This window comes from Aquila chrysaetos, chromosome 22 (assembly GCF_900496995.4).
Source record: "Aquila chrysaetos chrysaetos chromosome 22, bAquChr1.4, whole genome shotgun sequence".
Classification (NCBI taxonomy): Eukaryota; Metazoa; Chordata; class Aves; order Accipitriformes; family Accipitridae; genus Aquila; species Aquila chrysaetos.
This window is the reverse complement of record NC_044025.1, coordinates 9,699,296-9,726,072: the sequence shown is the minus strand read 5'-3', so window position 1 is coordinate 9,726,072 and position 26,777 is coordinate 9,699,296. Positions and strand designations below refer to the sequence as shown.

Here is a 26,777-nt window from a genome sequence, read left to right as displayed (position 1 = left end):
GATGTCTCTGAATAGAAGCCGTTCCCCCAAATGCCCTCCACCTTTTAGCTTTGGCTTTCTGTTGCAGCTGCCCGCGCGGTGCTGCTGCGGGGTGCTCCTGCTGCTGCTGGAGGGGATGCCCAGGCTGGGATGTAGGTGTGTGGCACAGGGGCACGCACGTAGCTGCCTGGGCATCCGTCTTCCCCGGAGCAGGGATTCATCAGACAAGTCGCAATGAGCCGCCGGCAGCTTTCTGGTCGCAGCCATGCTGCAGCGTGCACGGGCCAGGTGTCTGGGCTGGAGGATGCCTCTGAATTTTTGAGCATGTCTCCATGGGTGTTTGCTGGCTGCACACCAAGAACCCATGGCTGATCTTCCTACAAACTCCCGAGTAAAATTAGAACAAAAGTTCACTCCTCTCCCAAGGCAGCAGGAAATGCAAAGGGTGGGAAAAGGGAAAGTCAGAGCAGATGAGGTCCAGTGCCCGCAGGCAGCCTCCCCATCGCCACCCCCTACCTGGGCAGGGGGCTGCGTCCTCCCCCACCCCTGCGGCCAGCCCAGAGGGGCTCTGCTCTCAGTGCTGGGCTAGTGGTGCTCAGAGGGACGGATTCCCTCCAGAGACTCAAGTCCTCGGTGGCTAGGCCGGTTAAATGCAGAGGGGGCTGGCTGGAGCTGCGGCTTCACGCTGGGATGCCCTGCCGGGTGCCTGTGCGGGCGACCGTGCTGAGCAAAGGCTCTCCCTGCTTTTTTCCGAGGAGGAGGGGGACAGATGCAGGCAGAGCTGAGTTTTCAGGCACTCCTGACCTGTGCTAGCTGGGAACCTGGGAGCATCCGCTGCCAACCGCTGCCTCGGGATGGCTGCACGCAGCGTGGCAGTGCCGGGGCACTCCTGCCGCTGGGGTGCCCAAAGAGGGCAGCTCAGCAGCATTGGATCGCAGGAGTTTATTTTTACCCAGCCCTGTTGCCAATGGGGACATGTCACATCTGTGGAGTTGATCAAAAGACATCCCGAGCACTGGTGTCAGCTGCTCCTTGTGATCTCAGCACCAGGATCTTTTCCCTTGTGGCATATCAAAAGGAGCAGGACAATTTGACTGCTTTGCTATTTTTAATTGAACGCGCGCACTCACACACACACATATATATATATGTATGGCTTTTCTAAAAATAAAAGTCTTTGCCTGTGTTCCCATGGGAAGATTTGGGGAGAAGGGGGAGCCGGAGTTGTTGCAAGACTTTTTCTGGAGCAGGCGCAAGAGCAGTGGCAGGAAAGCAGGGACAAGCCAGAGCAGGTAAGGGACACATCTGAAAGGCCAGAGGCTGTCTGATCGCAGAGCAGCCCAGGATGCCCCTGAGCAGAGGGGACAGGAGAGCTACGGGAAAGGTAATATCTGTGTCCCCCAGAGCTGGCAGTGATGAGGATGGGGACCCTTGACCTGCTACATGCGCTCTGACCACTTGGGGAGCAAAGGTTTTTGCAGAGCAGGTTTGAAGAGCCCCAGCCTTGGGGGGCCCACGAGGGGTATCGGTATCCCGGAGCCGTTCAGGGGTTTGCATAGACTTTTTTTGTGCCCGATATGCTTGGTGGCACCACGCTGGTGGACGTCAACCTGATACACCTCCCTCCCGCAGCAGGGTGGAGGGAGGACGCCGAGGACAGCATCCCTCCAGCGCAGGGGCAGCTCCCCAGCCCCTCGCAGTGCTTTGCCTGCGCCGGTGAGGCTGGGGCAGCGTCAGCAGCTCCCCACCGTCCCCAGCCCCGCTGCGGCCATGGGCACGGCCGGGCTGGCAGCCCGTTGCTGGGACATGGCACTGGCTCGTTACTGGGCCGTGAAGCTGCTCTCCCCTACCCTTGCTGCATCTTCCAAACCGCTCGCCCTTTCTTCCAGTGCCCCTGGGACGGGACAGAGCAGAAAGCAGGCGAGAAATGCAAAATGGGAGTGGGTGTGTGCACAGGAGTGTCCTTTGGTGTGGCACAGGGTGTTCTAAACCGGGTGGGGAGCATGGTACACAGGCGTCTCAGCCTACGGGAACACAATCAATAATCCCAGATTATCCCAATTAAAAACAAAGGAGAAGAGAAAGAGAGAAATGCTGTGTTTTCCATTCCTGCAGCTCGGTTTGAAATCCCTTTTCCTTCCGGTTCAGTGTCGGAGGACACCCTTCCAGGGCACTTCAGGAGGGGAGGCCCCCACGTTCTCCTGCCCCTGCAGCCTCTCTCACGTGCTCAGATGTTTGCCTGCTCCAAAATCCATTTGCTCTGTAAATAAACTTGCTTCCCTCATCGCCAGAAAACTCCCCCCGGGCAGCCAATACCGGGAGGAGTCGCACCAGACCTTTCCCCTCTGCGTTTGAACCTGGACACCAGCGGCAAAACCAAGCAGGACCCGAGGGCTCGGTGCAGGCAGCGAGCGGCGGTGCAGGCAGCGAGCGGCGGTGCAGGCAGGGCCACGCGGGTGCCAGCCCTCGCTCCCATGGGTGCTGGATGCAGCCGCAGGGCTTTGTGGCTGGGCAGCGGCTGGGAGCCAGGCAGAAGCGGGGCAGGTCCCAGCTCCTTTCTGTGGTTAAATGGAGATTTTTAAGCTCGGTTCCTAGAGCTCGCATCGCCCCACGTGCACCGGGACATTGATTCGTTTCCGTGCTGTTTTTCTCATCCCGCGTGTGCGATGCGGGGACCAGGGTCTGTATTGCCTTGGCGGTGCCTTGGGACATGCAGGACGCGCAGCTTCCCCAGAGGGACTGGCCCCGAGCGGTTCAGTGCCGTGCGGGGGGGGACGGGGACGGGGACGGGGTGTGGAGCAGCCAGGCTGACCGGGCGTGAGGCTGCCCACCGGAGCCTGGCCCCGTGGTTTCCTCTCACGTGCGCCCAAGTCTCTTGCCTCGCTCTGTTATCGCTGATCCCGAGGGCAGCTGGATAACCCTGGATGTCACCCTTAGGGCACCAAAGGCAGGAATGGCTTCAGTTCCCCCTAAGAGCACCAGCAGCGGCTTTGCTACAGTCCGGGTGGCTGTGCTGTGCCCGGAGCTTCTGCTCGCCAGAGGAGATGAAGCTCTTCCAATGCAGATGCTGCTGTTTCGACACCTGCCATGGCGCGGGACGCAAGGAGGGGGGGTTGTGCCAGTTGCGGGGCAGCTTTCAGTAACCAGCAGTGCCAGTGCCAGGCTGTGCAAACCGATTTGCAGTAAAGAGGTGCTCTCTGCGCTCTGCACTGCTGTGTAATTGCTCCTGGAGCCACTTGCCAAAGCTTATTCGAAAGAGGGTCTGAGTAATGGGCTCGAGTGGAGGCGACAGCACGCCGGGAGAGCGGCCGTCTCCTTGGGTGGTTGCTGCTGCCTGTTGCTGCCTGCCCCTCTGGCACGGCGGCGGGCTCACCCACCCCCTTTCTCTTGTCTCCCCAGTACGAGGTGTCTGGCGAGGAGCACCTCTACTCTGACTTCCCCGAGATTGATTTGTCTCAGCTGGATGCCAGCGACTTCGACTCGGCCGGCTGCTTCAGCGAGCTGCAGTGGTGCGGGGAGCACTCGGAGACCGACTCCAGCCAGTACAGCACCGACGACTCCGAGCTCTTCCAGGTACCCCCATCCTCCTGGCACAGGGGACCCGAGGACGGAGGCAGGAGAGGGCAGGGGAGGGGGAGAAGGAAGGAGGAAGAGGGGGACACACACAACTATTAATAGCTCCTCCCCAGCTGATTAGTGCTCCATTAATTTGCACGCCGGCTCTAAATGGGGCAAGCAGAGTAAGGCTAATGAGGAGATGGACGAGCAGAGGAGGGCTGCTGAGCCAGCCCTCCTGTGATGTATTATTAAAAGGGAATTACAGCTGGTGTGCAGCGCGTCCTGTTCTATTCCCGGGATGGCAGGGTGTGCCAGGGCGCCCGTGCGGGGGTCTCAGGGCTGTGGTGTGGGGCAGGAATATTTATGTCCCAGGAGCAGAAAGCAGCCCCTTCCCCTGGCTCTCCAGCTTTGGCATCCTCCCTGTGTTTGGGCCTGGGTTCTCTCTGACAGAGGGCGGCTGGTTTCTCTCCTCACCTTTGTGCTGAGATGGACCCATCACGGGACCGTGCGGTGCACAGCAGTGCCGGGGCAGAGGATGCTCCCGGGTACAGGCAGGGCTGGTCCTTGTCCCTCAGCACTGTTTTTGCCTCTCCTTGCAGAAGATCTGAGCATCTCATGGAGCTGTGGTGCCAGGGCAGGGCTGTGAGCACAGCTCAGGCAGGTTGGAGGCAGAGAGCTGCGGAGCCTGCCTGGGGACCGGGCTCAGAGCAGGCTGGGCAGCCCGCTCGCCTTTCCCAAAACTCATGCCATGCCCTGGATGTGCCCCATCCTCGGGGCCTGAGGTCTCTGTGCCTTCCTGAGCAGCACCCAGGCCCTTACCCCCTCGGACAAGGAGGCTGCAACCCACTGGTGCCTGCTAGTCACCAACTCTGCGTTACATTTTGGGAGGGAGGAGGATTTGTATTTAAACAAAGGGAAAAAAAAATAAAAAGCCCCAATATTTTCTAACCTGGCCATAATAACAACCCTCTGGCTTTTATGCTGTGCTGATGCTGTGCTTGAAAATGGTCCAGTCCAGCTGAGGGACCTTCATCACGAGATGCATATTTTCCGCTGAACTTCCTGGGGAAAAGATAAACAGAAAAGAAATGCAAAAGACAGGCCCATTAGGAGCAGTGGAGTATGATGAAATGTATCCCACTGAACTTGTATGCACAGCGGTCTCATGCCAATAACAGGAGGAAAAGAAACAGAGCCAAAACTGGAGCATCCTGCTGCCTCTCCCTGGAGCCTGCTCTAGTAACTGCGAGCAAGGTTAGGGCATGGAAGAAAAGATATGTAATTTTCAGACAAGATGAGAGAAACACAGGAGGCTGTGTGCAGTCAACAGTCCTCCTTGGGAGCCTGAATTTACCCCTGTGCTAATTTTATAGCTGATGGTAGCCTGCTTCTTGTTGGACATGGTTTACATTCAGAATATGATGGAGGAGGACCGAAAAGAAGGAACTCCTGGCTCACTTCAGCCATTCCTCAGCTTCTGCATCCTCTTCTGGGCTTTTGCACCATATTTCCAGATCGGAGCGGGACTCGTGGGGCTGTGTGGGACTGGGAGGGCACTGGGAGGGCTGGAGGTGCGTCAGCCGAGGCAAAGCCCAGATGGAAAGAGGGGCCGGAGGGGGCATGTCGGGGCGGTGGGCAGGTCGGAGGCAGGAGCAGCCCGTGGCCCTGCCTGGCCCAGCGCAGCCCTGGCGCAGCCCCAGACACTCACAAATCTCCCATCAGCATCCCCAGATCATGCCGTTCACCAAAAAGAATAGATCAGGGGAGCTGTAACATACGGCCCATCTCATTCTGGGGGCCGTGCTCTGTTGGTAGGGTCCCTTGCAGAGCGCCTGGCGCAGCCGGCTTAAGCGTGAGGGCTGAGAGCCCCCGTCGAGCTGGAGGTGGCTGTGTTTGAAAACACAGTGAAAACAAAAACCACACTGCTTGTTGCAAGCTGTGGCATGTGGCCAGCGGTGCAGCCCGGGCTGAGCTTCCCCTGTGCCCTCCCAGGGGGCCGTGCCCTCTTGTCCACTTGGCAGCCCCGGGCTGAGCTTACGGCTCTTCAGATTTTATTTGCCTTCCCCATCAGGAGAGCTGCAAATAACCAGCCGTGCCCTCTCGGGCCTCCCCAGCCCCGCGGAAGGCAGGGGGCTGTGCCTGCCCCCTCCCTGGGCTCCCATCCTGGCTGGGTGCTGTTCCCAGCCCCGCTCCGCAGCGCTGTGATAGCCAGCGCTGGGGGGACTTGCAGCCCAGAGTCAGGAGGATTTGGGCAAGGAGCCTTTTAATCACAGATCCTTTATCTGCTGCTGTTTGCCTCATGGTGGAGTGGAGGCGACTATTGGGAGAGAAGATGCTCTGATTCATTACATTCCTGCTGGGGGTGCAGGGGGACAGACTGATCCTCCTTTTCCAGTTGGGTCTCTCTCCTCCTGATCCTAGTGCTGTGCTGGGGAAAAGCTCTCCCAGGTCCCCTGAAGGGTCACTGGGAAGTGTGGGTGCTGGTGTGGCACTGCCAGCCCCTCTTCCTCCCTGCCCAGCATCCCCCAGTCCCTCTGCCCAGCCTAACTCCCCCTCTCTTCTCTGCCTGCTCCTTTCAGATAATAGACAGCGAGAATGAAGCGCTGCTGGCAGCCCTCACCGAGACATTGGATGATATACAGGGAGATGACATGGGCCTGGCTGCCTTCCGAACTATGGAAGAGGGGGACACGCTCAACCATGCCTACACCTCGCCTGCCCCCTCCCCCAAACCCACCGCCCCGGTCACGGGGGGGCCGCCCCCGGCCCCCGAGTTTGATGAGCTGTCTCTAGTAAGAACCCACTTCCTACTGTTTAAGGTGGATTTGGATGAGCCCCTGATAAGCCGGCTGCATGGGTATGATAGGAAGCAAAGGTCTGAATTTTTTCATTCTAGGCTTAAAACTCTCTTTAACCGTCAATACCAAAGCATATACTTGTATTGTATACGTATACATGTTCTGCATCATTGCCGTCACCTCCATCACCATCCTCACGGGAACAAGCTCTGTGTATACAAATATATCTTTGAAGGGGTGGGGGCGGGTGTCAAAGGGGTGGGGGCTGCTTTGGCAAGACCCACACCTGCTTTTAATCGGACGTGCGGCTGTGGGGCTGCCCGGGGGTCTCCCTAGCGCATCCCAGCCCCGTGCCCATGGGCAACGGTGGCTGCTCCCTCCCGGCTCTGCCTCGGGCCGAGCTCCCCGCTGCTCTCGCAGGAGGGACAGAGGGGGCTTGGCCGGAGTGTCAGAGAGCCCATGCCCTCAGCTTTCAGCGGGAGGGTTTGACCCCCCCACGCCTTCCACCACAACCCCTTCGGGGGCTGCGTGCCCTCCAGCCCCTACAGATTTCGTGACTGGAGCATCCCTCTTGGTTCACTGCAATGTCGGGGCTCCAGCCCTGCTCCCCCTCCTGGCCAGGACTAACTGGCAGCATTTGCTGCAAAGCACCACCGTCCTCGGGAGGTCCCCTGGCACAGGGGCACCCAGCCCACTCCCTCCCGGGGCTCACGGTCCCCCCCAGGGACCCCCAGCCTGGCCCCGAGGTCTCCCCAAAAGCCGGGGCTGTGGCAGGGAGGAGTGACATCCAGTGGTGAGAGCGTGCATTTCCACCGCCCACGCCCTGCGCGGGGGGGTATATATCACACACAATATGTATGTGTATATATAGGATGTATACGTTGCAGGGGTGGGGGGGGAAAGGTGCTGGTTGCTTGCACCAACCGGAGCTGCACGCCTAAAGCTGTGGGTGCCCCGGCTGACGTTTCCCGGCAGACCCTGACCTGGGCACCCCTTATTTCTATCACCCCTTAAAAGCCCCCGCGCCCGCCCCGGGGCTCCGTGCCCGCCGGCCAGCGCGGGAGCCCCAGATCTGTCTCCTCCGTGCAGTCCCCCGGCGCCTACGCAGTCGTCTTGCTGTTGAGCTGTTGTCGCCTTTGGTTGTTAGCGCGACACGGGCGGAATATGAAATGTTGTTGCTGGGTGTGGAGTTTGGTTTTTTTTCCCCTAACCAAAAATGGTTTTGAGCAGAAGAAAAATGTTATGCTGACCTTGCCATCAGAAGTGGTGGCACTGTGGGTAACCCAGGGAAAACCCTGCTCCCACCGCCCGTGATCCTGACAGAGCGTGTTGGGGAAGATCCTCAACAGGTCCCACAGGGGCTTGCATCTGCAAAACGCCTTGAAAGCTCATTAATGAGTCGAGGCCCTATCTGGATGTTTCAGCTAAACGAGCCTTGCACGGGGACCCGAGCGAGCTGTCCAAACCTGTCACTCATGCCAATGTAAAGTCTCTGTCACCTAAAGGCAGAACTGATGGAGTGAGAAGTTTGGATGCCACGACAGCTCCTGTGTGTCTGACGGGAGCAGGGCTGCCCCTGGGAAGTAAATTCCCTCATGTCCCCACCTCCCCGACCTGCCTGGGGGTCCCTGGGGACGTGGGTGAATGCTGTGGAGACAGCCCCAACCCCCTCAGGGCTGTGCGTGGCCAGGCGCCTGGCCCCGCAGCCGTGGGGGAAACACCTCCCTGCCTTTTTATTTTTCTTCCCCCATTTTTGGGTCAGATGCTCAGCAACGGACCTGCCTAGCGCAGGCATGAGCCGAGGGGCTGCAGCCCCACCGGCACTTTCTCTTGCCCTCGCTGCGATGCCGACTCCTTTTCTTGCCGCTTCTCTTTGCAGCTGAAGAAGTTGCTCCTCTCTCCATCGCACGTGCCTCCGAGCTGCGAGGCTCAGCGGGACGGGAGCGCCCGGCGCCCGGGGACCCCTAAGTCCCGACCCGCACGGCCCTGCACAAAGGTACTTTCTCGGCGGGCAGAGCTCGAGCCCGTCCGGCGCCCACCTCTTGGGAGCCATCCTAAAGGAGGTCACCGAAGGATGGTGTTGGGGAGCGTGGGCAGCCCCTGAGCTGGGCCAGGGGCTGGGGACAGGCGGGGACCGTCACCGCCGGCAGAGCCGCGCGCGGCGTTCCCATCCCTGTCTGCGCAGGGGCTGTGCAGTCCGGCCTCAGCAAAACCTTCGGGCTTCGTGCTGGGCTGTGAAACATCTCGATCTCATTTGGACCCAGTGGGGTCAGGCCTCTCCCAGCTTCCCTGAGCGCCGGTTTGTGAAAGCCTTGCGTGCTCCCTGGCCGCCCCCTCTCCCCCCTCCCCGCTGACTCACAGCCCAAGCCGGGAGCCATCGGCCGGGGAGAGCTGCATGCCGAGCTGCAGAGCCGACCCTGTCACTTAAGCTAATCTCCTGAAACCCAGCAGAAGTTGCCATCAAAGATTTTTCTACTTGGCTAATGGTAATTGTGCGGTGCATTAGGCCCGGCAAATTAGATTGCCTGGGAAAAGCAGCAAATCCCTCCTGGCGAGAAGGAGCATCATTGCGTGCCGGCTGCTGGAGGGGCAGCGCTCGGGGCGGTTGGGCTGCCAGCTCCGCATGACCACTGGAAACCTGCTGGGGTGTGGGGCCGACCCCCAGGCACGTCGGGATGCTGGTGGGCTGGAACCGGGGGTTCGAGGATGTGGGGTGGCTCTGTCAGCCCAGGGGGCTTCTCCCCCTGTGCTTGGTACATGTGTCAGGTCGTGGCTGCGGGGCTTGGGGCTGACTTTCTCCTCTCTCCTCTCCGAAGGTGGAGGGTCCCCGGGACAGGAGGGCGAGCGTCCCGCAGGCGCAGAGCCGCAGCTGCACCGAGCTGCACCGGCACCTCACCTCCACCGCCCCCTGCCCCCAGACCAAAGCCCCCCGGGCACCTGAAGAGTGCCCCAGCGGCCGCCGCCACCGGTCCCCGGGCGACTGCGCCCATCACGAGGATGACAGTGACTCCAGTGAGGACTCGCTGAGCTCCGGCGACTCGGTGACCCCCCCCCTCCTCGGGGGAGGATGGCTCCGGCAGCCAGTTCTCCTGTGAGGGGGAGATGCACTCGGTGGTGGAGCTCATCCGCTACATGCACACCTACTGCCTGCCACCGCGGAAGCTGCCCGGCCGCGATGCCGCCGACGCCAAGCCCCAGCCCTGCAGCAGCCCCTTCAAAAGAGCCAAACCGGACTGCCCCGCGCAGCCGGGCCCCCCCGGCAGTGCCCAGAACCGGCCGGGCTGCACCTGGCAGGTGGCCGGGGGATGCAAGAAGCCCGGAGCATCCTTCTCTATCCTGAAGGAGCTGCTGGCGCGGGACCTGCTGTGCGACGTGAGCAAGCCATACCGCCTGGGCAAGCCCGTGTACGCCGCCCTGGCCCGGCCGCCCGGCTCCCGCTCCCCTGTGCCACCAGCCCAGGATGGGGAGGATGCCGGTGGGACCTGCACATCCAGAGCCAAAACGGCACCGGAGAAGGGTGAGCCGTGGCAGAGCCCCGGGGCCGAGGCAGAGGCACTGCGGGAGCCGGCTGGCCTCGAGGACGATGCTGGGAAGCGTGCGGGCACCCCGGGCGCAGCCGCAGGAAAAGCGGCCCGCAAGCAGGAGAGCACCGTTTACGCCGTCCGCCGGTCCAAGAGACTCAACCCCGAGCTCGGCCACTGGCTCTCCTTCCTTGACGAGCCGCCCCCCGAGCCCTCCGTCCCCCGGGAGGCAGGGGATGGCCGCGGCCCCCGGGACGCCCCGGCCTGCAGAGAGCCCGCACCGTGCCCAGTGCTGGAGGGCTTCTCCGCCGAAGAGCCCGCGGCCGAAGTGGAGGTGGGGGGCCCGGCACCGCCGGCAGAGCCCCAGCCCCTCTCCCTGGGCTCCCCGGGGGACGGCGAGGCGGGTGACGGGGCTGAGAGCCGGCGCTGTGCCCTCCTGGAGCAAGCAGGTGAGGGGGGCCGGGGGGTGCCGCTCTGCTCGCCCCTCCCCGGTGCACCCGCGCTGCCTGTGCCGTCCCCGCCGTGGGCGAGCACTGCCGGCCAGGCGCCCGGCGCTCAGCTGGCGGTGAAGCTGTGAGCAGCCCCGAGCACAGGCGAGCCCTGACCCATGTGCCGGCTGGCTGTGGGGTCCCATGCGTGGGGAGTTGGGGGGCCTGTTCTGGTTTTGGGGTGCTGTTTCGATCCATAGGGGCCTTCTGCCTCAGTTTCCCCATCCTTATAACGAGATGAAGGTGTCGGTGTAGCGCTAACCCAGCAGGGACCGGGCTGCCCCATCCGTCCAGGTCCCCCTTCCCTGCGGACTCACGCTGTGCGTGGGTACTGCAGTTCAGCTGCACCAGTGCCCCAAAATCGCAGCTATCCGCAAGCGCTTTGTGAGCACGAATGGCTCGATCCTGGCAGTGTTAGCCCTCCCGCAAATGCTGCTGCCTCGCAGGCAGGCAAAGCCCGCCGTCCCCAGCCCCCTGCCAGGCCAGGGCAGGCAGAGGGGCCCCAGCTCCCACCGCGAGCGCTGCGGGCACTGGAGGGAGCGCAGCTCCGCTGGTAACCCTGCTTCTCTCCCTGCCTTTCAGAAACACCCAGGTGTCTCACGCTGTCCTTGGCACAAACGTAAGTGCGCATGGGGCTAAATGAACTGCGCTGGGACTGGAAAGCCGCCTCGCTTTGTCTGGCTGGGCATGCATCTGCAGTGAGCAAGCAAAGCTGCTTTTGCAGAGCAGACTGAGCCGTGCAGCTGAGCGCGGGGCTGTGGGGAGCTGCGGCCATCGCTCCGGTGCAAGGAGCTCGGAGAGCCCCAGGCTGAGGGCAGGGCATTTCTGCATGCCAGGGGCAACATGCCCCGGAGCTCTGGCTGGGATGGGGAGGGCATGCTGCTCGCCCTGCTGCCCCTTGCACCCCTCCGTGGGGTTAGTCTGCCAGGCACTAGCCATGGTGGGAGGGCTTGCTTGTAGGCGGCGTTTTCTCAGCTTCCCTTTGGTTTTTGGGGACTGTGGTTCACCTAAACACTTTCTCTCTCCTTATCTTCTGCTCTTCTCCAGTGACCCAACCTTTGGGAAGAGAAGCTTTGAGCCGATGCTGACGGTGGAGCTGTGTGGGACAGCAGGTAGGACGGGCTTTTAATTTTTTAATTTTGCAAAAATACTCCCTGGGAGGGGGCAAATAAACCCTAAATTCAGCCTGGAGTCACCAGCTCCAGCCGAGGGGGCACGTTCATCCCTGGCCCAGAAACCCCCTTCCGCACCACAAACGCAGGAGACTTCCAGTGCACTGCCTCCGCATCCGAGCACTGCGAGCAGCTCAGGGGGATGTTTGGGATGGGGGCTGTGCAGGGGGCCCCTGCGTGAGACAGGAGGGAAGGGAGAGTCCTCTGGTCCCTGCTGGGATCAGGCATCCTTCTTTTTCCTCACGTGCTGCTGGATGGATGAGGCTCCGGGGGCTGAGCAGCCTCCTCCCTCGCAACGCCTGGTGCAGCCTAGGCGCTGGGGTGGGACAGGGCAGGACGGCGGGGTCAGAGAGCTGACTCCTGCCCTTTGTTCGGGGGGCTTCAGGTCTCACGCCGCCCACCACTCCGCCGTATAAGCCCGCCGAGGAGGACCTGTACAAGCCAGACATCCCCCAGGAGCCAGGGAAGGAGGACGGGACGGCCCCCAGCCCCGGGGGCGCAGGGGACGCAGCAGCCTCCCGGAAAGCCCCCAGGAAGCACCCCGAGAGGACAGAGCTCTTCGCCCACCTCAGCCGAGCCGTCGGGCGCCCCGTGCTCCCCGAGCAGCAGGGCGTGCTCAAGCGGCCCTTCTCCCGCTCCTTCGGGGACCACGACTACTGCCAGGTGCTGAAGCCCGAGGCCGCCCTGCAGAGGAAGGTGCTCAAGTCTTGGGAGCCCCCGGGCCAGGTGGAGACCGAGCACAAGAGGAGGGTCCCGGCCGCCCACTACCAGGGGCTGGACCTCGGCGGCAAGGAGGCGGGCGGCGAGATGCTGTGGAAGGACGGCGTCAAGCAGCTGAGAGACCAGGAGATCAGAGCCAGCTTAACAAAGCACTTTGGCTTTCTGGACAGTGCTCTCGATGACGAGGACATGGTCTTCTGCAAGACCCCCGAGTACGACACTGTCTTTGAAGACAGCTGCAGTGAGAGCGGCTCCCCCTTGGAGGAGGAGGAAGAGGAGGAGGAGGAGGAGGAGGAGGAGGAGCACGGCGACACCAAGCTGTGCCTGCGGAGAAACCCCCTTTCCAGGACCACTTTGCATTACTGTTCCCGGAGCAGGTCCAGTTCAGGGTCTTCGTGCTGCCGGTCCCGATCGCCCGCAAGCAGACGCACCTTCAGGTACAGGGGGGCCATGGGGAGGGCACTTGGGACTGTTTTGCCCCCTGCGTTTTTGCCCCAGTGCGTGGCAGCTCTGGCTGTCTCTGCTCTGATGGCCCAAGTAATAAAGATGGTAATTAATGAAAGAAAAACTATAGAAATAATTGGTACTACATCAGCAGCTGCTGCAAACACCAGCCATGGCCAGAGAAAGCAGCACTGGGGCAAAGCAGCCAGGGGTTTCCATGGCACTGGGAGCAACGGGGCACGGGCAGGAGCCAAAGGGGTGAGTGCCAGCTGGGAACCGCTTCTGCCATCTATCAGAAAAGACTTTCCAGTGTCCTTTCCAGTGTTTCCAGACCCCCATCTCTCCTTGGCTGCTGGTGCTCTGGAGTGCCCACCTGCCCACTGTTGCAGACACTGCGTGCCTCGGCTTCTCTTTGATGTTTGAAGCTTTCCCCGCTGGATGCTCCCAACCCCCCGGGCTGACCTCCTCTCCCTCACTTCCCAGGTGTGAGAACAGCGAGCAGTGTCAGGGCGGGAGCGGGCACCGGGGCCAGCTGGAGAAGAGACGGGAAAAGGCCATCGTAAGTGAGCGGGGACCCCACGCTGGGACAAAGCAATCCCCAGCCCTCAGTTCATCTCCCGCTCCAGAAAAGCAGCAGTGGAGCCCATTAGCCCTGGCTTCAGCATCCCTTGGTGCGAGGCCAGTGTTAAACAAGGCCGTGGGGATGGAGCGGGGAGAGAAAAACCCAACGTGAAGCGGAAGCTGCCGGCGATTGGCAATACACGGGGTCCTTGGCCCAGAAATGCCCAGAGCATCCTATGCCGGTGCTTCAGCGCAGTTGGCATTGGCAATTAGCGGAGTGAGCTGGGGAATCCCTGAAGCCGCTCAGCCGTTACAGATGCGGTCCCGCTGCGGCGGCAGCCTTGTGCACTGGGAACCTGGCGTGTGCCCATGGGTGGGAGCTGGGTGGGGGGTGGGCGTGCGGGGAAATAACTTTGTCCTCTGTACTGTTGTGCGCACACACACGCATGCTCACACATGCTCCTCTGGCATTTTTTTCCCTGCAACGCAATTGAATTTTGCCCCTAGCAATTATTGGGAATATTTCCCAGTATCTTCACCAGGAGAAGCTGAAAAAGCTGCAGGAATGCAGGAGAAATTTAAAAGAGAAGAAGAGGGCGGTGGCTGCTTCAGCCTGGATATGGCTGTCCCCTGCAGCAGTGGTGTCCTGGGGGTGACACCTGTGAGCTAGCTGGAATGGAGACGGCCAGACCCTGGAGATGTCAGGCTGTGCCCACGGTGGTATTGCCCCGCTGCAGCCTGATTCCCGGTGCTGGTCTGCAGGGGCTCCTCCATGGCCCCACATTTCCAGTACCCATCAGCAGCCCCGAGGTCCAGGGTCCCGGAGCCTGAAACCTTTCACTTGCTTTGCCAGGGGGAAGGCCGTGTGGTGTATATCAAAAACCTCTCCAGCAGCATGAGCTCCAGTGAACTGAAGAAACGCTTCGAAGTGTTTGGTGAAATCGTGGAGTGTCAGGTCCTGTCCAGGACTAACAGGTGGGTGGGGAGCGAGCTGCGGTCCGGGGCTCCAGTGGCTACAGACAAACCCTCTTCCCCAGGCAGCATCAGCACTGCCAGGCAGCGCAGGGTCACCCCTGCATCCAGATGTGCACGTGCGAGTGATGCGGTTGTGCCGGTGGCGTGAAGTGCTCTGCGTCACGCCAACCCCCTCGGTCAGCCGGGCCCGTGGTCCCGGCGCTTTGGGTGAGGAGATGCAGTGTGTCCCCAGGTCCAAGGGCAAGGGGGGGGAGCGGTGGGATGGAGGGACAGCGGGATGGAGGGACAGTGGGATGGAGGGCTGGTGGGATGGAGGGGCGGCAGGATGGAGGGACACGGGGGGGATGGAGAGCCGGGGGCGTGGTGCTGGGCAGAGCCAAGTCAGAGGGGCTGCGGGGCCCATCGCATCTTGAATTCTTTCTCTGGTTGCTCAGGGGGGATAAATATGGCTTGATCACCTACCGGTATTCAGAGCATGCCGCCTTATCTCTGAAGAACGGCACCTCGCTAAGGAAGAGGAACGAGCCTTCGTTCCAGCTCAGCTCTGGTGGCCTCGGGCACTTCGTCTGGACCAGATACACTGACTTGGGTAAGAAAGCAGGAGCTGCTTTTTCCGAATCATCTCGTTTATCAGCACAGAGCTGTAATGGCACATTGCACTGCTGAAACCTAGTCACGCAAGGATCCTAAACCTCTTTGAAGCCTGCAAGAAAAGCCCACCGGCTCTCGCATGGCTCACGTAGCTGCTCTTAGCTCAGTCAGTTGGCTTGGGAAACTGGGGGGAGAGAAGAAAAGCAACTGGCCTGAGGACCCAGAGTGTGTTGGCTGCAAAACATAGCATCACGCCCGAGGGCTGCTGGGTCTCAGCTGACCACAGCCCATCCTGTCTCTGCTGCGTTTCTCCACAGCACTGGACGCTTTCCAGCAGAGAAGTCCCTTCCCAGTCATTAGAGAAAGCAGTCAGCCACATCTCATTAGCCCAAGAGGTGATCTGGGTGGTTTGCTGCTCTGCAGGACAGATTCACTACACTGCATGTGCACTTTTGAGCCAAAATGATGGCACTGTAATGTGCTGTGGTCGCATTAACTCCTTCTGTGCTGTATGGGCTTCTGCAAGACCTCCTGTCTTGCTTGGCGACCGCATTAGCCGGGGTTTTGCTGGACCCCCTCCCTCCCTGGGTGGTAGGGCTGCAGCCTGAGCTGAGGGACAGGAAGGAAACACTGTGCTAGTCCTGCAAGAGAAATGTGATCCAGGCTTCGCTCAGCCCTCGTGACTGGGATCTTCATGTGTTTCACAAACACGGAGCATTTACTTCTGTACGCTCTGCAGGGGGTGAAGTGATTCTAGTATCCCACTTCATGCACGAGAGACTGAGGCCCAGAAAATAAAGCCCTAAGTCTTGACTTATCTGTAGATGCCCAGTCTGACACAAGTACCGCTTGATCTTTTAGCACCTTATAATATCTCATCTGCTCAGAGCAGCAATCCCTCTGACTTTGGTTGTGGGCGCAAATGCCCATTGTTCATCTACAGAGATCCCTCTCATTTTGGGCACAGAGAAGATAGGAAACAGCACCCTGTGATGAAGATGTTGGCACGTGGCTGTGCAGTGCTGTGGGGAGGGGGGCCAGAGCTGCCCCCCTGCATAGGAGAACCTCCCTCAGTGCTCCTCACCTGCAGATTGCTGCAAGGCCAGCAGTCAGCCCCGTACTGCACAGCCTGGCTCCTTCCTAAAACCCCGCTCGCCCTGGTGCACGATGAGAGGCAAAGCCCACAGGCAGAGGTGAAATGCAACCGTGCCATTCATGGTTCATTCAAAAATATACACCCAAAAGCTGCTGTTAAATTAGGCAGCCTTATTTCTGGCATTTGCTGAATTTCCCAGGCTTTGCGGTGGCACTGTTTGTTCAGCTTCTGACGGACGGCTGGGTTGCAGGCAGGCAACCTCCTCCCCATGACCCGCACGGCTCCTGCGGGGACAGCCCTGTGTCAGCACCTCAGAATTCAGCTGCATCCCGCAGATTTTTGCGCGCCTGGAAACGGGTGTCTGTGGTGTGTGACCTGCCGGGCTGGGCACCGCTACAGCCCCTCTGCCCAGCAGCTCCTTGTCAATGAGGGAGAGACAGCACCGTCCCCGTTCCCTTTCGCCGTCACCGCCTCGGCCAGGCTGGTTTTGCGGTGCCGGGATGCAGCGTGCCGGTAGCGGGGGAGCAAGCAGTGCCCTGGCGAGCATGCCTAGTGCCCTGCTCCCTGACCCATCTGCCTTGTATCCCTGCCGTTCCCAGATTGCAGCGTGGAGGAGTCCTCCCCAGCTCCAGTGAAAAGCAAGTACGAGACCATGGATTTCGACAGCTTGCTGCAGGAGGCCCAGCTAAGCCTGCATCGGTAACAGCCTTAACCTTGGAGGAATACCTCAATACCTCAGTCAAGGCACTTCCAATATGTTTACGTTTTCAAAGAAATTATTCAGTCTATGGAAAGCGAGAGAGAGCGAGAGAGAGCGAGAGCACGCACGCACGAGAGAGAGACTGCTGTCCCTTCCGATCGATGTTTACATTGAACAAAGCTGCTTCTGTCTGTGAGTCCCCATGGTGTTGATGTCTCACTGCCACACGTTAGTCCCCCCCGCTTCTGACTGGTTGTTTTAGGGTGAGCCTAGGAGCCCCCCACCCCCTCTCCCCCCTCCTGGCCCCCCCGGTGCTCCCGCCGCGGAGTTGCAGCTGTGTTCACCATAACATTTTTTTGTCCGTAGTGTGTGATGATGAAATTGTTAATTGTGAATAGAATCAGGATTATAAACTAATTTTTAATAGAAGAAGAAGAGAAAAAAAAGTATATACTTAAAAAATGTATTTATGGCTCAGATGTACTGTAATTCAGATTTATTGTACCGCTTCCTTGATTTTTAACTATGCACTGTAATGAGGCACTTGCCACTCAGCAAATGGGGGGTCAGAGCAGAGTCATGGAGCCAGCATTCACCCGTCAGCCGCGGAGGCGCCCGCCTTCCCTGCCGGCAAACCGGGGTGCTCGGCAGTCGCATCGGGGTCACCCACTTTGCTATCAAAGCCATTCTTCTTGCTCGCGTGGCCCGAGTCCCCCAGCCCCCAGCCCCCAGCCCGCCTGGGTCGCGGGACCCAGATGCTGAGCTCGGTCCTGGCGCGCGACGGAGCCGGCGGGCGGTGGGGCACGCCGGCCCCGTGCCATTCTTGCTGTGGGGCCCGGCAGCTTTCCAGGCATGAAGGAGAGGGGTGGTAAAAGGACGCACTGCCCGGGGGGCTGCCGGCGCTGCTCCAGCCCTCCGCTGCCTTTGGAGCCAGGAGAGAGGGGCCGGGGGGCCGGAGCCGGCCAGGCTTGATCCGACGGGTCCTGCCGGCACAGCCTGGGGGACGGATGCCTCCGGGTCCCTGCGAGGGAGCTGGCTTCTCTCCGGCTCCTTGGGCAGCTGGGAGACCGGCCAGGCCGAGCGGCTTGCTCCCCGCTCGCTTCCACCCCCTGCAAAGCGAGCGGGGCGAGAAGATCTGTCTGTGATCCCTGCCCGGCAGCCAGCCCAAAATCCAGAGAGGCAGGGAGGCAGGAGCGGGGCACGGCAGCCGCGCCGAACGCCCACCCTGCCTGCGCTCTGCCCGGTACCTGATAAGCCATACACTTCCCCAGCACCCAGGTTGGCACCCAGGACCTGTCGCCCATGCCCACCAGCGCCCCGTGGCACGCTTGCCCGCTCTGCCTCTGGCCGGGGGCCCTTGGGGCTGCCTGGCAGTGCTGGATTTAAGGCGTGCTCAAGCAGCACCCCCACGAAATCTGCTTGCAAACTTGCCCTCCATCTCCGGGCGAGGAGGGAGGGGGAGAGAGCCCACCACCGGCTGGAGCAAACCCCGCCGCGTGCTGGCCAGAGGCACTGTTTTCCTGAGGGAGCGGGAATCTGGCTGCTCCTCAAGCCATCGCCATCGTCTCCATTTATTTTTCAGGCCCAGAGACCACTAGGGATTCAGCCATCCTATGTAGATAGAATATTATAGCCTTAACTCTGCCAATAGATAGATTAGAGTCTCCTGGGGTCTCCCCTCAACATGACTTAGGGGTTTTATTCTCATTTCCCTGGCGTGGGTACTCTTTCGTCTTGCAGGGAGCGTGACCAAAGCCTCTGAAATTGCGTGAGGTGCGATGCCGAGAGCCTGAGTGCTGCCGAGGTGGCCCTTGGCTCCGGGGCCATGCGTGCAGCTGGTCTCTGGCGGGAGCAGGAATGCCGGCAGCGCCGATACCAGCACAGTTACCTGGCTATTTCTCTCCGCTTTTGAGGGAGCCGTGGTTCTGACGACGACCAGCCCGGCGGCGCGAGGGCCCACGGGCCACTGCGGGGTTTGAACTGCGGGTCCCCAGTCTGCCGCCGGCGGCGATCACTGTCAGGGAACAGTCCTCGTGCCGTTGCAGTCTCAGCAGCGAGGTTCGGCATCTCTCCTGCCACGAGCTCCCCCCAGTTCTCATCCCACCTCAGCAAACACGAGTAGCTCTGGCCGAGACTGAGCATCTGCTATTGGCAATTGCCTCATTGTAGCTTTGCCTTTTTCTGTCCTAGTATTTCCTCACAACGATGATGTTTACATGTGATTGCTATAGAGCTTATGTAGAATGTATATAGCGACACATTTAGGGTGGGTAGTACTGTCCTGTGCTGTGCTGATGTTTTTCAGAAAACGATCAATCCAAAAAAACCAACAAAAAAAAGCAAAGTAAGTGGAATTCTTCCATCTCCCGCTCAGCCGGGGGCACCGAGCCCCCACGGCCGGGCCCCGCTGGGGATGCATCAAGCGTGGCAGAGGGGTTAGTGCAGAGCTGGGGGGAGCCCTCTCTTGGGGGATCACTCAGTCGCTTCCCAAGCATTGGTTTTGGTGTACCCAGATACAAAATTTCCCATTGTTTTCCTGCGGCTGGGCGCCCCAGGTCGTCCCGCAGCCCCTGCCCGTGCCTGGCTTCTGGATATCAAGGCCGGTGCTCGGGAAGGGGAGGGCTCGTCCTGCACAGAGCCGATCAGTACTGCACCCGTAGGGTAGGAAGAGATGCAATAAGTGGTCTTTGTGGTGCCTGAAGCCTATAAGTGGGGTTGGGCTTTTGGTTTTTTTTTTTTGGTTTGGGGTTTTTTCTTTTTTTTTTTCCATTAAATCGGGATGGTTTGTTTTCCCTCCTCCCCCAAGAAATTTCTCCAGGACTTACGCACTATGCACAGAGGCGTGCAAGGCGCAGAGGCACAACTGTGGCTGGGGCAGCCCTCTGCTGCTGCCCGCGCCTGCCAGCCCGTCGCTGCAGCAGGGAAAAGCAGGGGGCACGCGCCGCCAGCCCCAGGGGCTTCCCCTGACTTTTAGGACTGGGTGAGAGTCGCGGGTGTTCAGCTCAAGAAGCACAGGTCTGCTGGCTTTAGAATTCCTCATGCAGGGTTTGTGGTGGAAAATAAGTTTCTGCTTGATTTTTTTTTTTTTTTTTTTTAATATAAAGGTGTCTGTAGCTCACAGTGCTCGAGTCTGCACAGGGGCAGGAAGGAGGGCTCGGGCAGAAGGGGCAGGTGAGAGCTCACTCCCTCAGCGACCTGTGACTATGACTGTTTTGGATGCTAATGGGGAAATGGGGCAGGAGGCAGGGAGAGGCAGCCCGCACCACCGGGGAAGCAAGAGGCACCCAGCGCTTTGCGGGGGCTGCGGGGGCTGCAGCTCAGAGCTGGGCACCCCGAAAAGGGAACCCTTGCACCCCGGTCCCCACGGCAGCCCCGGGAAGCTGCCCCCCGCCGCCTGCGAGGGCCGGGGCTGCGGGGTGGGTAGGAGCGCTACTTCAAAGAGAAACTGGGAGCAAAAGGGTATGTTACGGTAGGCAATAAGTAAGGAGGAGATTTATTTTTTTAAAAATATATAACTATAGAATGTCCCTCAGTAGTTCCCTGCAGGTACTGTGGGGAAATGCTGAATGTGAAGAGTTTCGTGACAAAAAAGCCCCTTTGCTTTTTTTGCACAGATTTGCCCCAGAAAAGCTCATTGTTCAGGGTAGGGTACCAGGTTTCTGGTGGGAATCCTGTGGGTCCCTGGGGCTCCGCAGGAAGGAGCAAATGTTTCTGAGTGTCTGGGCTGAACGCAGAGGACAATCCCGGGTTTTCGGTTCAGTGCTGCCCCAAAGAAAAGGTTTATCCCAATTCCTACTCAGCACAGCTGGCTGGGCTGCACATCTTCTTTCACGAAGTGGCAGTTCAGTCACCACATTACAGTCTTGAGTGTCTGATTTCAGCACTGGTCCGTGCAAAGGAGTGTTGCAATTGCAGACCAGAACTTTTTTTTCTTTTTTTTTTTTCTGTTTTGGTTTTTTTTTCTTTCTTTTTGGAGGTATGCTGAATACTGAGATACATTGTTGTTCATAGCTGAGCCCTGATACCCTTTCTGTTCTAAGCGTCGTAGTCCATCCCCGACAATCTCAAGCAATATAGAGCCAAATGCAGCCTTTGGGTTTCATTCCTCTTCCCTCGCCCACCCTGGGGTCAGGGGTGGCAGCGGCAGCCTGGCCGCAGCACCCACGGCCACGGCCACAGCACCGAGCCGAGAGCCACGCTGCGGTAAACGCTGAGTTAGGGAGGGAGTGTGTGTATGCATGTGAGAAAGAGAGAGAAAGATTAAATTGATGCATTTCTTGAGAAAGGTGTAAGAATTTCACCTAAAAAGGGGCACATCTGCTTTGTTATTTATAAAAAAAAAGCTAAATTCTGTCTTTTTCTTCTTTTTTTTTAAGTAAAAGGACACTGCTAATAATTATTAGGGGCCAATTCTGCCTCCCTTCCTCATGCTGAGTAAGTACTACTTAACTCTGCAATTTTCTACTTGCAGAGTAAGTAGAAGTAGCAGAATTGATCCCTCTGTGATTAAGAATCAAGTTTTTAGTCTGGTTTTTTTTTTTAATTGGTAGTGGTTTTTTATATTTTACTTAATTTTTTTCCCCAGTTCCGTTCCGTTGTGTCCTTATTTATGTAATATACTTTAACCTTAAAAGATGGCATGGATTCTTATGCCTTTCCTTTATTATTATTGTTATTATTTTTAAAAAAAGAGATTTATTTCTAGTGTGATTTAACTGTCTACCTTCTAAAACGAGAGAACGTTTTCTTGTATTTTTACATTGTCAGATTCTATAGTTTCATAGATAATTTAACCAAATCGCTCAATGTATTATCTATATCTATCTGGTGGGTATAAAAGTTCTATTTTAAATTGTGTAAATACTTCAGAACTGGCTTCTTTTTCCAGACTCCCCTGCTGTGGAGTTACTTGTTTACATCAAAAAGACTGTAGAATCTCTACGCTCATGTACTGTAAATAGTGAAGTGATCTGCCTATAACTAAATGATAACGTATATACTATAAAGTGGAAAGAAAAAAAAAGGAACAAGTCTGTGCTGCTAATACTTTAGTTTATCAGTGCAAGCCTGCTCTGGGAGGAGGTGTTTTGCTTTGCAGAAGGTGCTCTCCTGCATCTGCCTGGCCGGCAGTGGGATGGTGGGGGCACGGCTGGGGCTGGGGGGGGTGGAGCCCCCCAGCTCGCTCACACCAGTGCTGCACCACTGCCAGGGATGCGGCTCCCACGGGGGAACATCCCTGTATATTGCTATTTTAAGTGTGGCTTCTTCCAGTTTAACTCGTGCAGGAGAAGCCTGGGCTCCATACTCTGGACTTTGGGAGCAGTGCCACTGCCGCAAGACCCGTCCAGAAGAAACCCCCCAGACTGGGGGGGTTAAAAATGAAGTGGGGCACCTCAAATTTGCTTGAGTGGGAGTAAGACAGCAAAGGGCTGGATTCCAAGAAAAAGTGTGGAAAAGACTCCAGATGGTGATGCGGCAACCGTACGGCTCAGGACGGCACCTGGAGAGTCCCCCCAGTACCAGGAGAGCAGCCCCCGGGAGCCAGCCTGCTCTCCCAGAGGCACGGCCGAGGTGGCCGAACCGCTGTTTCCCAGCACGGGGGGGTCCTGGTGTCCTGGTCACTGTGGGAGCCCAGGCTGTGGAAGGGATGGGATGGAAAGCCCGGGGAGTTGGCAGCAGCAGAGGGGCAGCTCCCCAGCAGCACCCGGCACATGGGAGCCCAGCGCCAGCCATCACCCCTGCGAGGGCTCGCCAGGTCAGAGGTGTCGCACTGAATTTATCCGGAGCATGGCACGGTGATGCTGCCAGGCGGGAGGACCTCAGCAGCCCTAAAGGAAGAGGTCTGCAAGGTGCTGAGCTGTCCCAGCTATTTTTTTTTCTGCCAATTTGCAGCGATTTAGGCAGCTGCCCTAGACCTGCCCACCCCCAGCACAGCACAGCCGGAGGCAGCCCAGCGCAGGTCCCTCCGCCCAGCCGTAGAGCCAGAACCAGCCTCCTGCCCCCAACCCAGCCCCTCGTCCCTGCAACTGCTGCACCCCAAGTGGAGACCTGATGGGAAACCCATTTCCCTGCTGCTTTCCAAAAAAAACCCAGGCTTTGGGGCCACCAAACAGGAATATTTTTCTAAGATACATAAGGGTGCAGTGACGCTGCCAGTGCCGGGACAGATTAAAACATGAAATTGCAAGGAGGAAATGTGGGGATGCAGCTGGGGCAGCCGGTGTCAGGGTGCCCGGGGTGGGTGCAAGCATGAGCAGAGGCACGGGAGCGGGGTCCCTGGCTGGCAGGGCTCCAGGATGGAGCGGGGGCACACGAAGGAAGGGTCTACACGGAGGGACAGACCCGCAGCTGACGCTTGTCCTCCCAGCCTGACCTGCGCCGTCCGGCGCTGCATTCCCAGGCAGCTTCCTGGAAAATCAAGGACTGATACTGTTGATGGAGTATTATCCTGCAAGCAGACCTAGAGACTCAAGGGAGCTGTTGGTGAATCACAAAATCAATTCAGCAGCTCCATTAGTCCAGCAATTACTTCCAGCCATTTGGAAAAAAACCCAATGCAACAGTTTCCATTTTGGTATAACTTTGAGATAAAACAGCTTCTTTTCACACAGATGGGTGCTACTTTTGTAGTAGCTTATATGGCTGCTCTCCAGCTGCCAGAGGGAAGGGAGGAGGCGTTATCTCCTGTACTGGACATACCATGCCTTGTGGGAGGGGAAAATAAGTCAGTAACGGGCTTTTGTGAATAGGGACAGCTTTTGTCGCTGACCTTGGCTGAGTGGCACCTGGCAGGCAGCGTGGGCGGCAGGTAGCGTGGGCAGCGCACGCAACGCAGGCACCGCAGGGGCTGCAGCGGGCAGTGTGGGCAGCGAGGGCAGGGTGGCAGTGCCCGCATCTGCCCGGCTGAGCTGGGCTGGCTGAGACCACGGCTGCCCCGGGCTCCGCCGGCTTGGTGGGATCACCCCAGCCCCACGGGCGAGGGCCCACAAAAAGGCCCGTGGGTGGGCAGGGGAGGCAGGGGCACAGCAAGGCAATGCTTGGAAACGCCACGCCAGGCTCGTGCTCCCGACTGGTGTGAAACCCCTGTTGCTTGGGATTTATTTCACTGTCCCGGTCTGCCCTTTGGAGTTGCAGCTCCCACCAGTGCCCTGGGCAGTGACATCTGACACCAAATCCTGCTCTGGGCTCTTCTAGGCACAGGAGCTCCCAGCTCCCCGACATGGACTTCAGCTTCTGGGGCACACACAAAGTCTGTCCAGGAGGCTCTGGAGGTCATACTTCGAGTAATGCACACATCTGCACACTCTCAGCATTTATCAGTCCCAGCTTGTTGTCCAGGTCCATCTAGGTGTCCTTGCAGGGAGAAACAGGGACAGGTCTGGTTTCTCTGCTCCCTGCCAGCTCAGGGACCTCTCTGCCTCCCTGCCCGCAGCAGCTGCCTGCGTGCGTGCCCACAAGGGATGCCTCCCAGCTTTCCTTCCCGCTCCCTCCCAAGCTTTGCATCTCTCTCCCTAAAGAACATGCAGCTCCTACCTCCTGTGCTTGCTGTGTGTCTTTAAATGCTAGTGGAGAGCTTTCTCCAGGTGCTGCTGGTTTTGGGTCCCGCAATCTCTGTTCCCTCTTTCTCTCCCCCTCAGTCCTTGGCTGGATACGCTTTAATTTTTCATGCACCGTCTCTGCCTCCAAATACCTTTTCAAACTCAGACTTGGACCCCTCGTGTTTCTCGGCAGCCTCCTGCAGGTAAGAAGGCACCATCCTCTTCCCACCGGCTTTTCTAGCACTAGCCCCACTCCACTAAAACCCCACCGCCCTGCTGACTCTGAGGGAGCGTTTCCAGCTCCTTATGTCTGCAGGCTCTTTATGTCTGCAGTGCACAGTGGGCCACACTCGATGATGGCTGAACAGACCCTTTGATGACCAGGGGAACAGCAGCAAATCTGCCCCGCCAGCAGCTGCGATGGGTGAGGTGCTGGTATGGGGCTCTCAGGAGGCAGCCGGCTCCGCGCAGCAGTGCCAGGGCTGCCGCTTCTCTCCGTTTCTAAGTGTCTCTGCTTCCCTTTCAGCTTGACGTCCACAAGGACCCCTCCTTGCTCCTGCAGTCGTGCTTTGATCACCACGAGCAAGCAGCTGCCCAGGCGGAGGCTGAGCACTGAAGGAATAGCAGAGGGCTGGAGAGAGCAGGGCAGCTCAGGTTTGCCGGGAGCTGCCCTCTGCCTGCCTGCCTGTCAACAGCCCGTGGAGCAGAGGGAAGACACCTCCTCATCGCCTTAATAATAGCGATGATTTTAGAGGAAAACTGTTCACACTGCAGTAGTGCACACAAGCACACGATGCCCTTGGCTCTCAGTAGCCCCCGAACCACCGAAGGCTGACTGCTCATGCAGAACCTGCTAGAAGAAGGGCACAGAGAGGGGTTAGATTGCCCTGGAGCCTGGCACATGCTGCCTATCATCTGTATCTGCTTGCGCTGGTTTCGGATCACTCAGAGTCTCCATTGCAGTGGGTCTGCAAAATAGCGGTGTCTGCCCAGAGAGAGGCAGGGAAAGGATTTAGCTCACCACTGCTAAATGGGCACACTCTTGGGTGAAGCCCTGGCTTTCGTCACCACCACCATCTCCATTCATCACTGCCAGCTACTGAAAGTCAGCTCCAGGCAGCAACTCAGCAGTCTGAGGAGAAAAGACAACTTGTGCAATCCCCCCGGGATGTGGGGCTCTCCCTCGCACACTCAGACAGTGGAGGGAGGGATGCTGCTCCGAGCATCCTCACTCCGGGGATTCAGCTCACCTTCGAGTTTACTTCCAGGAAACAGAAGTCCATGTTTGCTCTAGTGGGTTTTTGCAATCAGTCAAAGCCAACCAGCACTGAAATACTGTTGTATTTAAAAATTATACAGAAAAATAAATGCATCTGGCAACCAGCTATCGCTCTCTCCACAGTGCTTCTGGTATAAGATCTATCCCTGCTCCTTAATCTACCCTCCCTTCAGTGCTGCCGGTGGGGGGGACCCCCACATCAGTGTAGCTGTGAGGCCAAAGGGAAGAGTTAAAAAGCCTGTTTGGCTGCAGCCATGCACCATTTTGCCATGCAGGCTGCCCACAAGCAGCCCAGGAGATACCAGCAGATTATTTACAGTGGCCGTTGCCTGCAGCTTCCAGCATCTACTGGCTATCTAAACTCCTGAAGGAAATTAAGGAAACTAATTTTTCTTCAATGAAAGGATTAAGAACTTTAATTAATGAAGGGTAAAGAAAGATTTTAGGCTAGGCAATTTGCAGGTAGCATGTGCAACAGCAAGGGTGCAGCTGGCCGCAGCAGCATGCAGCGGTGGAGCAGCAGCTTGTCTCAGCCTGTGTCTGCAAGCAGGGCACAGTAAGTAACCCAGAGCAATCCACAAAATCCCCACAGGCTCCCGTGTGGAGCAAGCCCTTCTGCAGCCCTTGTAGGCTCCAAGCAGGTCAAACAGAGGATTTTTCCTATGCAGTACCAGGTTTGGAGGTTGGGATACACACAGCAGCATGGCAGTCAGCTGGTGCCATGTGCACTAAGGGCAGTATTTGCAAATGCAAGTTCTGCCATGCTGGAGGAGGTGGGAAGGGCAATGGAAAGCAGCAGGTTCATGTGCTTTGGGGGAACAGCAAAGCCAGGTGAGCACTGCATAGTGTTAGTCATGTTCGAGACAGCTGTGGAAAAGGTATTAGCAGTAACGAAGTGTGAAGCCCCATGGAGGGGAGAAAAAATAATGATAAAGGACACAGTGGTTAGGAATGAGAATAAGAAACATCACTTAGAAAGTACAGCTGACGTCTGAAACATCCACATTCAGTGGGCCGAGGTCATAAGAAAGCATTAGGGAGCAGGTAATAGGCAGCAAGCTGCAAATGAGCTTGTGTTCTGATACGGAGGGAATAATTCTACCTGCCCCAGGTGGGTAGCATCATGTCAGAGAGGACGGAGAGGGAAATACCATCAGGAAGAGATTTATATGATGAATTCTTGCAAAATAACCAAAATAACTATTGCTTCTCTGGGCACGTAGCCAGGTACAGAGTCCTTGCCCGGACAGTGGCTCGGGAGTCTCGCTTGGTTCAAGTAATATGTGTTTAACAAGTCCTCAGGAACCCAGGAGCAACCAGAACAGCCCAATAACACCAGCCTCTGCAAACACCGCAG

The 26,777-nt window shown here is 58.2% G+C and overlaps 1 protein-coding gene across 1 annotated transcript in view; it reads left to right on the top strand.

Moving 5' to 3' along the window:
• The window catches only part of PPARGC1B (PPARG coactivator 1 beta), a 54,580-nt gene extending 32,950 nt beyond the window's left edge, over window positions 1-21,630 (top strand). The window contains 12 exon segments of the mRNA XM_029998225.1: window positions 3,379-3,552; window positions 6,117-6,329; window positions 8,215-8,331; window positions 9,152-9,382; window positions 9,384-10,305; window positions 10,927-10,963; window positions 11,392-11,456; window positions 11,902-12,673; window positions 13,164-13,239; window positions 14,095-14,216; window positions 14,651-14,805; window positions 16,503-21,630. Coding sequence (XP_029854085.1) covers window positions 3,379-3,552; window positions 6,117-6,329; window positions 8,215-8,331; window positions 9,152-9,382; window positions 9,384-10,305; window positions 10,927-10,963; window positions 11,392-11,456; window positions 11,902-12,673; window positions 13,164-13,239; window positions 14,095-14,216; window positions 14,651-14,805; window positions 16,503-16,606 — 2,988 coding nt within the window. The 3' untranslated portion in view covers window positions 16,607-21,630.
• Window positions 21,631-26,777: the final 5,147 nt, after the last annotated feature.